General features: G+C 33.4%; 1 protein-coding gene across 4 annotated transcripts in view; it reads left to right on the forward strand.

Annotated features, from left to right (window-relative positions):
- Nucleotides 1–1,959: 1,959 nt before the first annotated feature.
- The window catches only part of LOC106473028 (serine/threonine-protein kinase Nek7-like), a 48,349-nt gene continuing 33,040 nt past the window's right edge, over nucleotides 1,960–17,268 (forward strand). The window contains exons 1-2 of one of the 4 annotated variants that reach the window (XM_013933703.2): nucleotides 1,960–2,011; nucleotides 11,044–11,132. In XM_013933703.2, coding sequence (XP_013789157.1) covers nucleotides 11,083–11,132 — 50 coding nt within the window. In that variant the 5' untranslated portion in view covers nucleotides 1,960–2,011; nucleotides 11,044–11,082. Of the gene's footprint in view, nucleotides 2,012–2,405; nucleotides 2,514–11,043; nucleotides 11,133–17,268 lie in introns of those variants that run through there. The other 3 variants (XM_022401539.1, XM_022401538.1, XM_022401540.1) reach the window with 3 other exon arrangements.

Below are 17,268 nucleotides of genomic sequence, written 5' to 3' on the forward strand. Positions count from 1 at the left end.
TACTTCTCGTTCTTCTTGTTTCTTTTCTTGTTTATTTTCTCGTTCTTCTTCTTTCTTTTCTTTTTCCTCTAACAACTGCTTTAATTTCTCTTCTTGTTTTACTTCTCGTTCTTCTTGTTTCTTTTGCTGTTCTTGTATTGCTGCCATTAAGTCTGCTATGCTGTAGTTTGATTTGCCGCTTCTCGTTTCCATTTTTTTTCTGTCCCACTCTCTGACACCAATTTGTTACGTCTCCGTTTGTTAATTAACTTTCCGTAACTTCGTTCCGACGAAACTTTAGCGACACAAGTCCTTACTTAATAAAACTGGTTTATTCTTTCCGAATAAAACTTTACGATACACTTGATTTCAACAATCGCGCTAAAATAAACGCTATAACAACGAACGTGCTCAATAATACTCTGCAGATCAAATACTCACTACCTACACACACATTACTGTCACGTTGTCACCCTCTTATATATATATACCAGACTACCCTATATCTAGTAATCTCCCGACTATTCCCGAAGGTACAAGATATTTCCAGAAAGAAGGGGGCGTGACACTAGTCACGTGACCTCGCTGACGCAACACCGGCTTTACTATAGCCAGCGGAGAGGAGGAGGAGGAAGGGGAAATATAACAAGTATAAGAAATATTAAAAGTGCTTATTTGTATACATCTGCTATCATATTATGACACATTGCGGTTACAAAATCCAGTCCATGCACCATACCAGTATAGTTCATTAGTCCTTGCAATCCTGTATATAGAGTCTCCCCATATAGCTAGAGGGTGTAAATATAGTAGATATATATATATATATAACATGTGGTATTTTGGTCACCATGCATTATAGTGATGATACATTCAGTACCACTATAAATGATAACGTTGTGGCAATAATATCAGGAGCAATAGCCAGCCTATCTGCATGAAGCAAATCCAAAAATTGTCATTGTTTCCTGGGAGAGCATCATACATCAACTACGTATTCCATTAAATTAAACTGTTTCAAATAGGAAAGTATTGCTGTTATACAGACTTATGTCTATGATGGACATAAAAACTAACGAAACAAGCTTATCAAAAATTGATAAATTAAAAAAATGCAGAAACAAGAAATGTAGATTAAAGTGAAAATGCAATTGCTAAAAAAATAAACAAACAAGTTTAAGTAGTTTCGTTTTCAGTTTACTTACTGATTAAGTATATTTTATTACAAATTTCAGCTTTTACAGTTAGTAAGATTTATTTTTAGAACAGGTACGACGTTTCGATCACTGGCGCGATAATTCTCGCACCAGTGATCGAAACGTCGTACCTTTTCTAAAAACAAATCTTACTTACTGAAAAAGCTGTAACTTGAAATAAAATAAACAACTTTAAGGTTTGTGTTGACATAGTGTTGACATTATTTTCCCAGCTACAAATCCTTATTTTTACTTGATTCCATGTGTAAAAGCTGTAATATGTAGGAGTGTCAAAATAGAGATTTGTAGCTTGAGGAAATAATGTCAACACAATGTATCAAATCTTAAGCTTGTTTGTTTACTTTTTTTACGATTGCATTTTCACTATCTCGCCCCCCCCCCAGTGACCCAGCGGCATGTCTGCGGACTTACAGCGCTAGAAACCGGGTTTCGATATCCGTGGTGGGCAGAGCACAGATAGCCCATTTTGTAGCTTTGTGCTTATCTTCAAATCAAACAAACAAACCATTTCGTTTCTGTAATTTTTTGAAGGTTCCTTTTCGATCTTTTTAAATTAAAATTTTTTGTGTAACTGTGAAGTATACTTTAAAATTATATTGGAATATAATTGTTCAGGGCAAAATAATCTAAATGAAAAATATAAGTTCTATAAATAAAACGCACACTTTAATTCATTTCTGACATCTTATTGCACTTTATTATTTTTTACTACAGGTCGTTTTAACTTCACCGTGCGGTAAACTGGAGTACTATGTGTTAACTTGTAAATACCGCCTGGTAGGTATTTACGGTAGTGTTTTGTTACATGTAAAATTGTAAGTATTATTTTCAGTGTATTTTATATTGTATTTAAATACTTAACATAATTGTAATGGTCTAAGTTATTATAGGTAACTTTTAAGTTACTTACACTGTTACAGCTAATAATAATTACAATATTATTAATGTTAGAAATGCTAAGAAACAATAACATCAATAGTAATTTAGTATTACTCGTACGACACGTTCAACTTCAGGCTTCAGTCAACTTGGTTAGTCGGTACATGTTAACAGAGGAAACTGAAAGACAAAAGCTTAAGAATTGACACAGACACTGTTTTTAATTTACCAATTCTAATACTGTTTATTTTAGATTGATGATGAAAACAATAAGAATTTGTCAAAAGTTGTTTGCTTTATTAATGAATACTGTATAAATTAAATTTTAAGGATGGTCTGAAAAATGAAAGTACAGGAGAGGAAAAGTGTTGCATGCAGGCATCATTCCTAACTTTTTGTGGGTGTATGTAGTTATAACATTGAAGGTTGGTCAAGGAAGTAAGTTATTTTTGCTTTAGGTACCTATTGTTCTGGGTCATTCACCTGAGGTGTTACTTGTACTTTTTTGTGGGAAAGATTTATGTAAAATTGTTTATACTGGGTGAAAATTGGCAATGGTCTTTTTCATTGACAGAAAATAACCTCCCTTATTTCTATCAAGACTAAACCTGGAAAAGTTCTAAAGGCAACATCTGAAGTATTTATATTTTGTTAAAATGTCAATTTAGCAGCTTTTTGCTATTCTACTTCTAAGTTAACATATAACAATGTTTAGGGACCTATTGGTCCATCTAGGCTGTCCAATCCTCTGAGTTAAACTACAATTATTATTCCAAATGCCACTAACCCTGTTTGGAAAAAAAAAAACTGTCTTAGCATGACTCCTAACCTGCTAAAATTTATACTTGTGTCCCCTAGTCCTATCATTCTCACCATTAAATATAAAAAAAAAAAAAGATGATACATCAACACTATCAATTCCCTTTACAATCTTAAACACCTTAGTGAGATCCCTTCTAACTCTTCTTTTTTCATTAGAAAACAATTTCAGAGATCTTAATCTCTCCTCATATGACAACCCTTCCATCTCAGGCACCATTCTAGTAGCCCTCCTCTGAACTCTTTCAAACAATTCAATGTCCTTCCTAAGGTAAGGAGACCAAGACCGAAAATAAACTACAAATATGGCCTAACCAATGACCTATATAATGGAATTATAACCTCTTTAGAGGTGTATTCAGTATTTCTGTAGATACAACCTAAAATCCTATTTGCCCTACCACTAGCAATAGCACACTGCATGGATGGCTTAAGAGATTGATCACTTTCTATCATGACACTGTTAAGGTGATTCTCATCCATATTATACTTATAACTCAAATAACCCTCATGCATAATCTTGCATTGATTATAATTAAAAGTCATTTGCCATTTATTCTCCCAACTCACTAAATGATCTAAATTCTTTTGTAGAGCACCATCCTCACAACCAACAACACTAAAGACCTTAATATCATCAGCAAATTTAAATAATTTATTGACCATTCCTTCATATATGTCACTGATATAAATCAAAAAGAGCAAAGGTCCTAAGACTGAGCCCTGAGGTACCCCACTTGTTACATTAATCAAGTTTGACTGAACTCCATTTGTAACAACCCTCTGGTTTCTTCAATCCATCCACTCTTGTATCCAATTTGCTAACTTATCCCCCACACCTACAGAGCTAATTCTTTTTTACAAGTCTTTTATGTGGCACCTTGTCAAATACTTTCTAAAAATCCAGATATGCCAAATCACCACCCTTACCCTCATCTACATAAGCAGTAACCTTTTCAAAGAATATTACAAGATTTGTAAGGCAAGATTTTCCCTTAGTGAAACCATGATGACTATCCAATAAAAATCTAAAATTTGTTAAATGATTTTGCAAAGCATCTTTTATCAGACTTTCCAAAACTTTTCCCAGAACTGATGTAATACTAATGGGTTTATAAAGACTGGAACCATTTTTTATTATCTTCCTTGAAAAGAAGAGTTACATTAGCTAAATTCCAATCTTCTAGTACCTGCCCACTATTCAAGAACTTACAAAAAAAAATAGTAACAAGTGGCTCACATATCCATTCCTTAACTTCCTTCAAAACCCTTGAGGAAATATTTTTCTGGCCCAGGAGCCTTATAATTTTTTAAACTTCCCAATTTTTTCATAATAAGTTTAGAATTAATGTGATCATTGTGTTTGATCTTGTTTCCATTTATTAACTGTTCAAGATGAGGAATATTTCTTAAAACTTCATTAGTAAAAACTGAAGAAAAAGTAAAATTTTATAACCAAGAAATCTCATACTCGTCAGACACAAGTCTTCCTTTATCATCCCTTAAGGGTCCTACCCCCATCCTAACATTTTGTTTACCCTTAATGTATTTAAAGAAATACTTAATGTTAATTTTGACATTTTCAGCCAACCTTTTTTTTCATACATCCTTTTTGATGCCCTAGTTTCCTGTTTCACCAACTTTCTTGATCTCCTATAACCTTCTAAATCTCCTGTCATACCAATCAATTTAAATTTCTTAAATTTTTGATGCTTTTCTTTAATTTTATCTTTTATACTCTTTGTGAGCCAAGCTGGTTTTTTACTTGCAATCACCCTTTTCTTTCTATAAGGAATATGTTTACCTTGAATCTTTAAAAATTTTCCACATTTGACCAGTCTCCAAATAACTCGGTTGCCCAATTCACAACAGATAATTTTAGTTGCATCCCTTCAAAATTAGCTTTTTTTGAAATTTGTAATGAAAATGTTGTTATTCATGATCTCCATTTGCAGCAAAACATCGAACCTGACAGAGTAATTTATCACATGTAGAGCCTAAATTTTGGCTGGTTCTAATTAAAAATTGTTTTTACTCGAGTCATTTTTTGATAATTATAATGCTGAAATTAGTATTATTCTATTCTTTAAAATTTTCAAATAGGTTATGGAATTATCTTTTGAGTTAGTGCATCCTAACATTTCTTTAAAATGACTAGTTACAACATGCCATTAGCATATAAAACATACCAAAAAACTCAGAATTATTATATAAAACCTAGATACTGCATACAGTTTTATAATTGTTTTCAGTTACTTAATGAGTAAGAAAAGCAGATTGAAAGCCTTAACATTGTTGTATTCTTACTTTTGTTAGAATACATTGTATGAAACTAATCAATAAACCTCTGACTTACAAAATATTTGTAGAATCAGGGAAAAGAAAAAAATGTAAAAAATAGTACATTATCAGATTTTGATAAAAGGTCCTAAGTGCCTACTATAAGGTCACTAAACATTTTGCAAAACAATCTTATTGGATTGTTTTATTTCTGGTAGCCAAAATTTGGAAACTATCAATAACAGCCCCATTACACCTGTTGATGTGAAATTTTGTTTGGTAATGCCTTATTATTTTAATAATAGAACACGAAAAAAGAACAACTAAAAAGTTCATACACAATCATCAAAACAAGTATGGCACCATTCCAAAGTTGTGCTCGCACAGTCTCTATCACATGTGGCACCATTCCAAACTTGTGCCTGTGCAGTCTCTATCACAAGTGGCACCATTCCAAACTGGTGCCTGTGCAGTCTCTATCACATGTAACACCATTCCAAACTTGTGCCTACACAGTCTCTATCACATGTAACACCATTCCAAACTTGTGCCTGCACAGTTTCTATCACATGTAACACCATTCCAAACTTGTGCCTGCACAGTCTCTCTCATATGTAACACCATTCTAAATTTGTACCTGCACAGTCTCTCTCACATGTAACACCATTCCAAACTTGTGCCTAGCACAGTCTCTCTCATATGTAACACCATTCTAAATTTGTACCTGCACAGTCTCTATCACATGTAACACCATTCCAAACTTGTGCCTGCACAGTCTCTATCACATGTAACACCATTCCAAACTTGTGCCTGCACAGTCTCTATCACATGTAACACCATTCCAAACTTGTGCCTGCACAGTCTCTATCACATGATACTACACTCTTATCATTTCTTTCCTTCATGTGTGGTTTGAATACTTCAGCCCTCTAACAGCAGATTAAATAACTTAAATCTGGAAAGGGGATGGGAACTGATGCTGATATCCAAAAGATATGACCAGCCTGCATTCAGTAACTGTCAAATCCAAAAACCTTTCCCAAAACTGTTAAAGATTTCACTGTCAATGAGTCATGATAATTAACGTGAAATTTACAGTTATTGGCACATAACATGGTCACAGTACATCTATATAATGCTCATAATTTATTATTTTAAATAGATTATTCATGTTGTGTAGAAAAGTTTTAGTTTATAATGTAGAAAATTTTAATATCTGTGCTACATGTAGGGCTATGGAATTCATATTAACCGATGCTGGGGACAAGAAGTTTTACCATTATATTCTCAGTAGATTTCTAGGTAGGCAATATGTTCTTAAAAATTCTGAACTGTGGAAATTTAGCACATACAAACATTAAAAATGCATAACCCTAAACTTCAAACCAGAACTGTTTACACAAGTATACATATAAATCACAAACATTCAACCACACCCACAATAATAAACATTTAAGTTAATACGACAATATTATGACACTGCTAGGAGTCCACTAAAATTTTGCTGTCAGTTATAGGAAGAATATGTAATGGTTTCATTTAATAAATAGCACATTCGGTTTTCATAGCATTTTTTTTAAAGTTAGAAAAAAATATTTTATCAAACAGCAAATTTGGATGTAAAGCATTTTGTATCTAACATCTTTTTAAACAGTTAATTTTTTTATGTTGTTACTTGGCACCTTTATAGCTATAAAGGATTTTTACTTGAAGTTTATAAAAAAAAAATGTCATTTCCTTCCTTTGAATTTATGGTTACATGCTTGTAGGGTTTACTAATTATTTATTTGGTACAATATTTATTAGTATTTTTGACCCAATGTTTTCTGTGATATATTTTTTGGTAGGATTTTTAATTTTATTATATAAAGTGTTACTTGGCTATTACCATTGGTCACATTTTGTTGATATGTGGATTTTTTACTTTTGTTACTTGAAACTTATGTTTATGAAAAATAATTGTATAATCATATACCTAAAAGAATAAATAATCTGTCATTAAGTTTCAACATGCCTTGTTCAGATAATTAACTTGTGTAATTAAAACATATAATTGGATTTATATAGTTTTATAGATTTATTTGTTGTACTTTTTGGAAATATGAACAAACGACTTTGAAATCAAAGCAGTTAAATTTTTTTTTGTTTTTCAAAGATCTTTTGCCATGTTTATAAATTTGCAATAACTCATGTTTTTATTTATTTGCCACTACATTATTTTTGTTGTTTTTTTTTGTTTGTAGAGTTCTGTTATTTGTATGTAATAAAATTGAGTGATATAATTCTAACTGTGATGTACCAGTCTATTGGTATTGGCCATAACTGATATATTGGTACAACAATACCAGTTACCCTCTATATTAACTTTTAATACCACTGACTGCAAGTTTTATGGAAAACTCGGCCATCAAATTGATGCTTTACTCAAGCTTTGTTATGTTTTTTGTTTTAAAGAAGCTTCTTTTTCTTGTTGTTGAATTGATAATCACTTAAAAGGTGAGGAATTTGATAATTGTGGTTTTATTTATGATACAGTGTAAGCAATATTTTATACATACACGTATGGTCAAATTGTACTGTCACTTAAGTTTTTTCTGTTATATTGTGTTTTATGGCTGATCTAGAAATTAATTTTTTTATATTTTTGTCTACTACATTTGAGTATCATCTAGTTTTGAAGCTCTAAATTGGCAGCCAGCAAGTACCAGTTTTGTTTTGTTTTCTGTTTATTACTCAGAACTTTAAGTGACTGACAGTCTTCACAGGTCAAGAAATACATTATTATTATTATTTCATGGAAAATATGAGCTATTTATAGATAATCAACTTCAAATACAGATTGTTTTGACAGCGATTGTTGTGGCTTTTAATTAAATCACTATTCCGAAACACACCTCCACTCATACTTTAGCTTTATCTTGACGAAAGGTTCTCTTCTTTGCCTATCTAAGCAAGGGAACAAATTCTACCTTGCTTGCTCCAGTCTTTATACAACACTAAATAATCTCTTTAGGTTGGGCACACATGAGGGCTCTTCATTGGTTGTTGCAGGACCAGTGGAGCATTTGCACAGATGCTCTGGATTGTCCATTGAGACTGTCAGATTCCAGTATGCTGGATCTCAGCTGTTGGTTGAACAGGGGCAACCCAACTGTATATGTCCCTCTACCACCTCCATGGACAGATATGCATATATTCACAAATGCTTCTCTTCAGGGCTTGGATGCTTGTATAGACAGTATGAAATTCAAGGTATTTGGACTGTATAGGAAGCTTCTTTCCACATCAGTCTCTTAGAACTTTCAGCAGTTTAATGAGCTATAACTCAGGGTCTTAAATTGTTGTGAGTGAAATTGGTCATGCTTCATTCAGATGATACCGTAGTAGTCTTATCTTTTCAAAGCAAGGGGGCACTCACTCCAGATCTCTTTGTTTTCAAATGGTGGACCTTCTCTTTTGGGCACACAAACACTAGATTTTTATCCTTCTTCTTCATGTTTCAGGGGTAATGAATTTAGTGGCCAATTGGTTATATCGTTCCAATAGAGATCTTCCTACAGAATGGATGCTTCTTCCACAAGTTTTTCGTTGCATCTGCTCTTGTCTTGGGACAATACAGTTTGAGGTTTTTGCCACACATTGAAATGCTCAGTTCTGAATCCTTTTGGTCTCTAATACCTCATTGTCTGACTTTGGGAGTAGAAGCTCTCAGCCAGGATTGGACGGATTTTCATCTTTATATATTCCCTCAGATTTCTCTGCTCTCCCAGGCTCTGTCACTTATTCTTTCTACATCTGAGCCAGTTCTTCCATTGGCACCATATTGGCTGGATCAGCCCTGGTTTCCACTCCTCCAGTATTTTCAGGAGTGTTCATCTCTTCACCATCCTACCTGGCCATCTCTCTTATGTCAGCCTCGGTTGGACATTTTTCATCCAGCAGTCAGTATTATTCAACTTCATGCCTGGCTTTTATGTGGTCCATAGCATGACATCAGGGATTAACATCTTAAGTGGCATCCTTATTAACATATTCCATTCAACGTTCTTCTTTGAAGTTTATCAAAGGGAAAAGTTTACTTATCATCAGTGGTCTCTCAGATATTGATGTAACCCTTTGCATCCCATTGGGAAATGTGTCTCTCAATTTTTGACATGGTTATTTGACAAAGGTTGGAAACATTTGGCTGTTGCCCTGTATAAGGCTGCCTTGTCAGCTTCTTTTCATTTTTCTTGGCAAAGAAAAGTTTTGAGTCCCTGGTTTTGTCATTACTTTTCAAATCATTTCGGGTTATCCATCCTCATTGCCCTTTCCAGGTTTTTAATGGGATATCACAGTGGTTCTCTATGCATTATCATGCCCACCTTTTGAACCTTTTTTGGGGTCATGTTCACTATATCATCTTTCTTTTATAACGTGTTTTCTTCTGTTATTGGCTGATGGGGTCAATGTTAAGTTGTGTTTGTACTCCATGTTTACAGAATACTATACTATTCCAACTATGTTCTATTGTATCCAGACAAGGTCCTTTCTACCTAAAATTGTGCCATCTAGGGAAGGAGATAAGGTTTTCTCTCCTATTCATCTTCCTTCCATTTCCAATTTATATGATCTTTCAGATCCAGAGAATCTTTTATGCTGTCTTGTTATGCGATGTGCACTGAAGCATTTCAGGGATCTCATCACAGGTTATTTATCCATTAGGATCATTCAGTTTCACGTGACTTATTCTGTCACTTTAAGTTGGATTCATCAGTTGGTCTGAACAGCTTACTCTGGTCTTTTATTGGAAGAGTGGAAACACTTTTGTGTCTCATCTCATAAAATTTGACATATATCGATGTCCCTGGCAGCTCAGTTGCATTGCCTGCTGGAGGAAGCTATACAGGCTGGTATGTGGACCACACCTAACACTTTTATATTGCACTATATACATCATTTAGACAGTCTTCTCCTCAGATGGGTTTCAGCTACCCTCCCCCCCTCTACCTATTTTACACACCCCGACTCAATTGTGACAGAGGTTTAATTTCTTTCCTTTTCAGGGAACTTTTCATCATTCTCATTTGGATCCCACTCAGTGGTGAGTGTTGCCTGGTCAGGTATGCTGTTACAAATCCACAATAGCTACCAGTAGATTAATAAATAAATTCCTGGTAGCAATGGGCTCTGTTGAGATGGGGTGTTCCCTGAGACCTACTAGGTGCTTTTCAGGTGGTGATCAATTGTTCTGTATAGAATATTACATCCAATACTGGACTTCCACTCATGGACTAACATGAGTAAAGCATAAAGGGACTTTTTCCATCCTTGCCAACCCCTTTATTGAACAAATTGGGGTTGGTTTGCTTTTCAAAATAGGGTACACAGTTCACCTATTGTAATGTCTACCGATTGTCATTCCTGAGGATTCCCCAACACGAGTTTCCTCCCTCTCTTCTAGTAGAGCAAGGGAGTTCTTACCACTCTCATCCTATTCAGAATACAGCACAAAGAAATCACAGTTCTTTATTCTATTGATCCCCCAGATATATTGTAAACTTCAATAAAATCTCCTCTTGCCATTCTTTGTTGAGGTCTTAGCCTGTTTCTAAAGGATAAGCTTTCTATCTCTGAAATCTTCGTAGGAGCCATCCTCTAAACCCTTTTTAATAAATTAGTTTCTTTTCTTAAGTAAAAAAGACCGAAACTTTTCACAAGTTTTCCAAGTAAGTCCTAATGATTTTTATATAGAGAGAATTACTTGTAATCAGTACGTCCATACATACACCCTAAATAAGTAGTTATCATAAGTTAAGTTATTATAAAATCATATAAGGTGGTAGTAAAAGTTAGGTCCTGTGATGGAAGCTCTGTTATCAATACATAGGAAGTTACTTCATCGTGACTGGCTTCAGTACAGTGTTCCATGTGGGGTGTAAGAAATGGTGTGGAGATCCAAGATTCAAGGGTGAAGAAGTAAGTTACATAGTCTTTTTTTAATTGCATGTTGGAATTGATTGGTTATTGTTATTTCCAAAGTTAATTCCGCTATAAAAAAAACATGCAACGTGTCCTTGAATAATTTAATTTTTTTAATGGGATGTTCATCTTTAGTTTTATATAATGATGTTTTTTATTGAGTTTGTAGTTGATAAAAATTCAAATAGTTTTGTCACTTTCAATGTCAAGAAAGAAAAAGAGTAATATTAGATTGTGATTGTAAATAATAAATTAACTCTGATAATAGCAGTAGAATGTCTAACAGTGATGTTCCTGTGATTATATACAATCAGAACTAACTAACCATCTGTCGGTTTATTGGTGGTTTCTATTGTAATATTGCTTGTGTGAATCTTTTATAGAGCTGGACAGTTAGTGGAGTTTGTTAATTAATTGGTCATTGAGCTCACAAATTGATTACATTAAACTGATTGATTATTTTCATGAGACTAATTTTCCCATTTTCAGCTAGTTTTGGGTTTCTTTAAAAAAAAATTTCAAACACTTTTTGTCAGTATTATAGATATATTCAGTTACAACAGTTTAGGATTAAGTTTCTTTTTTAATGCTTATCTGTTAAACATAAAAATGCTTTAGATATGCAACATAGTACAAAGCCTATAACAAGCTGAAAATACAATTAATACTGTTCCATGGATTTCTCCCTACAAGTTTTCACAAGACTACTAACACTAAATATACTAATTATTTCTTAAAAGTCTTTGTCCTTAGATTTTATAAGGCAAGTTAGTAAAGATAAATATTATGTAATTCATTCAAAACAAATTCATGATGATCCTAGTAAAAAACTTTTTTTTTTTAGAGATTAAAATGAATCATGAGATGGCAATTGATTATTATAAGGAATATTAAAACCTTAGTAATATTAAAAATATTTAATTTAGATGTTTGATCTAATTCCACTGTCTGTTTGAAAAACTAAATTTTTATACTTAGTTATTTTTTATCAGAATCTTTCAAGAGAGTTGTTGGTATTGATGGAAGTTTATATAATAAATTAAAATGATTTGACGTTATCTAAATGTAAATGTTTTCCACAGCTTTGATTTCTAAATGATGGGGCATCAACTAGTTTGTAATCATCTGCCATTCTTGTTATATACTGTCTGTCTAACCCATTCATAGTAGCTTGCTTAAGTAGCTCCTGCTCTCTGTAGTAATGGTCCTAAAAATCTACTAACTAATAATTCAAAGATAGCTTGATTTATTTGTATAATAGCTGTAGTCAACTTGTACATGGAAAAAAATTTCATTTGTAAGTGGATTATTCAGAATATTTTGAAATAATCTGTATTTGTTATAACTCATACAAAAACAATATATGGTTCATTGTTGCATGAATTTACAGGTTTGAAATAGAAAAAAATTTAGATAACAAGCTACAAACAGAATAACTTTAGTAGTTTCTTCTTGGATGAAATTTGTATCAGCTGGAACAAGATGTCCTTTGGTACAACTTACAAGATAGACAAATATTTGGTTCTGTGCCTCAGTGTTAATAGGTGACTTCTAGTTTCAAACAGCTTATTCCATGATATATTAATTTGTATTTTAATGCACAGTTGTCAGTAATAGATTATGAACAGCTACGTGTAGGATGTGAATGTGGCTTCTTTTAGAATACTTTTTTTCAATACTAGTCCTGTTTTTACAGAAAGTATATTAATTTTTTCTCATCACACTTTTAACATCGGCTCACCGGTGCTGGATTTTTTGTATAGTTCAGGTGCTAAATTCTTTATGGCTAATGTTCCTTTTAATCTTAGCCACTGCTCATTTTCAGCCTTTCCGATAATTTGGAACTGTTCAATTTCTACATTTACATTCATGCATTTTTCTTTGTGCCTGAAAATGTTTGAGAATTCTGCATACCTTAACACACTGTGTTCTTTAACTCGATCATTAAGCCTCCTCACCATTGACCCTATATATGCACTATTAAAAACAGAGCACTGATATCTGTAGATGACATGTGATCGGTCCACTAGTCATTTTGTGACATAGAAACGATCACTGAAAATAACAAACTGTCCACTACAGTTCATTATAAGCATACATACTGGTAGAAATGTGACAGGTGAAGTTTAAGGAAGGGTTAATGGTTAACACATGCTGCTTGCCAATTGCAACCACCTGGTCAACATTCACTTCATCAGAACTTATTCATCCAGTGGCAATGTTTATCAGTCCAGCAGGATACTCCTTCAATTGAAAATGAATACATATTGCAGCTTCGTGCTATTTGTTTCTTTGTCATTGTTGCCAGATACAATGCATTCTCACATTTCCTCCTTATGAATAATCACCTCAGTAGACTGATCATTTTCATCTCTCATTTCCAAAACTTCCTTTACCAAGGAGCTGTATATGTGCAAGCTGAGTGTCCATCGTTTATTAGCATTTTGATTTAACATGATGACTACTAAGCCTCATGGTTCATGGCCATACTGCATGAAGATTGTCTCGATGGGTATGTCTGACCACATGCCATTCCATGGGCCAGGTTTGTGGCACATGACATGTTCACTTTTCATGAAGCTTGCAAGTACTTCAGTATTTGCTCTGTACATTGAGGGTATAACAGACTATATCTTGAGAAGTGAATGTGACCTGCATCAAAGATCAGTTACAGTGTTTGTTACCATGTTGACAATAAGCAGCACAGGCACACTCGATTCAAACTTCTCTGGTACCTGGTAAAGTAAAGCCAATAAATTTGAGCTAGAATCTTTCATAATATTGGCCTTGCTAATTCCTGTTTTGTAGACATTTGGTTGTGGTGCTGGAGGTATCATTCTCCACAAATCTGACACAAGGTTTGAAACTCTTTTGTGGAATGTCACAATATTTGCTAATCCCAGTGATGATAGTACTAACAATTCATTTTCAAAATGATTAACAAGTTTATCAACAAGAATTTTCCAACACAATAGAATTTCACTGTGTTCAACACTGAGGTTGTACAGATGTCCATATGTTAGACTTATCATCACTGTGTTCAATATAAAGGTTGTACAGCTCTACAGATCTCCATACATTAGACTTATCATCACTGTGTTCAACATAAAGGTTGTACAATGTCCATATATTAGACTTATCACTATGTTCAACATAAAGGTTGTACAATGTCCATATATTAGACTTATCACTATGTTCAACATAAAGGTTGTACAGATGTCTATATATTAGACTTATCACCGCTGTGTTCAACATAAGGGTTGTTCACATGTCCATATATTAGACTTATCATCACCATGTTCAACATAAAGGTTGTACAGCTCTACAGATCTCCATATGTTAGAACTATAATCACTATGTTCAACATAAAGGTTGTACAGATGTCTATATATTAGACTTATCATCACTATGTTCAACATAAAGGTTGTATAGATGTCCATATATTAGACTTATCATCACCATGTTCAACATAAAGGTTGTACAGCTCTACAGATCTCCATATGTTAGACCTATAATCACTATGTTCAACATAAAGGTTGTACAGCTCTACACATGTCCATATGTTAGACTTATCATCACTGTGTTTAGCATATAGGTTGTACAGGTCTACACATGTCCATATGTTAGACTTATCATCACTGTGTTCAACATAAATGTTGTACAGCTCTACACATATCCATATATTAGACTTATCATTTTATAATACATTTATAACTTTTGTGATTGCTTGCATCACTGCCACTTTAACTGAGTATGATGCAATGAAACATGTATAACAACCTCTGTGATACCTTGTGTCTGCTGAATGTAGAATACTCATGGTAACATGCAATTTTATCTGAATGCTAGCTGCCATTTATCTCTATGTTTGGTGCATGTGTCCAAAAGGGAATTTTTAAAGCTGTAAGACTTACCATGGTTAGCTGTTCGACAAAAGCTAGTCTGGTGCTAGCAACCTGGATTCTTTTTGTTGGGTTCATTTTGTCACATTTCTCCACAAAATAAGCAATGCTGCCTGAAGGAAAATAGTAAACTTTCACATCTATGGCATAATTTAGAGATTGGAGGCTCCTTAAAAAATAGATCTTTGTCTTGTATTTTTAGTAATATGTGCTGATGAGTTTCTGTGACAATGTATTTGAAAATTGTTATCCTTTGTAAGCTCATTTTCCAGCATTAAATGTAAGTTGTCTTATTTAAGCTCATTAGATTTTATAATGGTATTAATTCTGTCATTACCAGCACAAGAAAGAAGTGTCCTTTTTCTTCACATTTGAAAACAGTTTCATCCAAATAATATGACAAATACCATCTTAATGTTTAAAGAGAATAAATTGCTAAACAGTCAACATCACTATATACTACATGTACCTGTGAATTGCTAAACAGTCAACATCACTATATACTACATGTACCTGTGAACTGCAAAACAGTCAACATCACTATATACTACATGTACCTGTGAATTGCTAAACAGTCAACATCACTATATACTACATGTACCTGTGAATTGCTAAACAGTCAACATCACTATATACTACATGTACCTGTGAATTGCTAAACAGTCAACATCACTATATACTACATGTACCTGTGAATTGTAAAACAGTCAACATCACTATATACTACATGTACCTGTGAATTGTAAAACAGTCAACATCACTATATACTACATGTACCTGTGCACCTATAAGTCTGTGCAACAACGCTAATGACGTCATTGGAACGTATGAGTTATTTCACGTTAGTTAACAGGAGGTGATGCTGCTTATTATACAAAAATCAACTAAGTTTTAAAGTTCTATCTACTGTATATTGCTGCATATAAGTAGATTTTTTATAATGGAATCTTATTCCAAGAAAGGGGACTTGACTTGTACAACAGATACAAAACTGTAGGAAAATTTTCAGTTGTTCGCGAAGCCTCGAGATTGAGTGAATCGATCTATTTAGACACAACAAACAGTATTCTTCACGCAGATATGACTCACGACATGCTGACCTTGGCAGAATGAATTGCACAGTAGTAACAATTAGTCAGAGCCTTTGTTTTGAAATTCTAGGAAATGAACTTATAAAGGTCACAATATGCATTCTGGTTGTCATTTTGGTGATATATTCTACAGCTGAACATCAAAATGTATGAGATACGATGCAAAATTCAAGATTCAAGCTGTGAAATTTGCTGAAAAGGCAATTAACTGTGTTGCGAGTAGGGAATTTGGCATAAATAAAAAACTCATCTGCTATTGGCTCTGTAAAAAATGGAACTCTTGAGTGATCAATGATGCCAAATCATACATTCCTGGTGGTAAAATATACCATGCATCAGAATGTCAATGGGTGACTGATACGTGGCGTAACATAAAAAAAGGACAGTGTTGTTTACTCATTTCTCAAATGTGACATTTCCAATCAGTTGGATGGAACTGAGGATGATATCCTTTGGATGGATGACATGCATGATGTCTGCCCAATGATTGAGGAACATGGTGATATAAGTCAACGTGAATTCAGTAAACTTTTTTAGCGGTTCAGATTCTGAAGATGAGGACTATGATGGATTATAAATTTAGTTGTAAATACTGTGAAATAAATTGTATATGAATATATTCTCTGTAAATATTTGTCTGTATTTAGAAATATATGTATAATATGTAGGCTTTCTGTATAATTTTGTGGGGTAGACTTATATGATGGTGATCAGAAATTACAGGATTTCTTGGCTTAGATTTTAGGGGTCAATTTGTTTGCCATGGTATATGATAAGTTAATTTACTTGTGTAATGTATAATCTTAACTGTTTGGTAACTAAAAAATATACCATAAACAGATTTTATTTTAAATGAATTATGGGCCTGCTTGGCCTATATATAGGCCTCCTGCATTAAAATATTATGTGGTTTCACTGTCAAGCCTAAATTTGTATTGGAATTAAACATAATTTAATCAACTTATTTGCTGCTGCTGATAATGTAATTAATCGTAAAAAAAAACATTCATTTTATGCAAAAATGTTATGTAGTTAAGATAATGTGGAATTATACATGCAAGTCAATGTTCTAGTAGGCAAGATAATATACAATTATACATGCAAGTCAATGTTCTAGTAGTTGAGATAATGTGGAATTAT

Source organism: Limulus polyphemus, unplaced genomic scaffold (assembly GCF_000517525.1).
Source record: "Limulus polyphemus unplaced genomic scaffold, Limulus_polyphemus-2.1.2 Scaffold5821, whole genome shotgun sequence".
In the NCBI taxonomy this organism is placed as follows: Eukaryota; Metazoa; Arthropoda; class Merostomata; order Xiphosura; family Limulidae; genus Limulus; species Limulus polyphemus.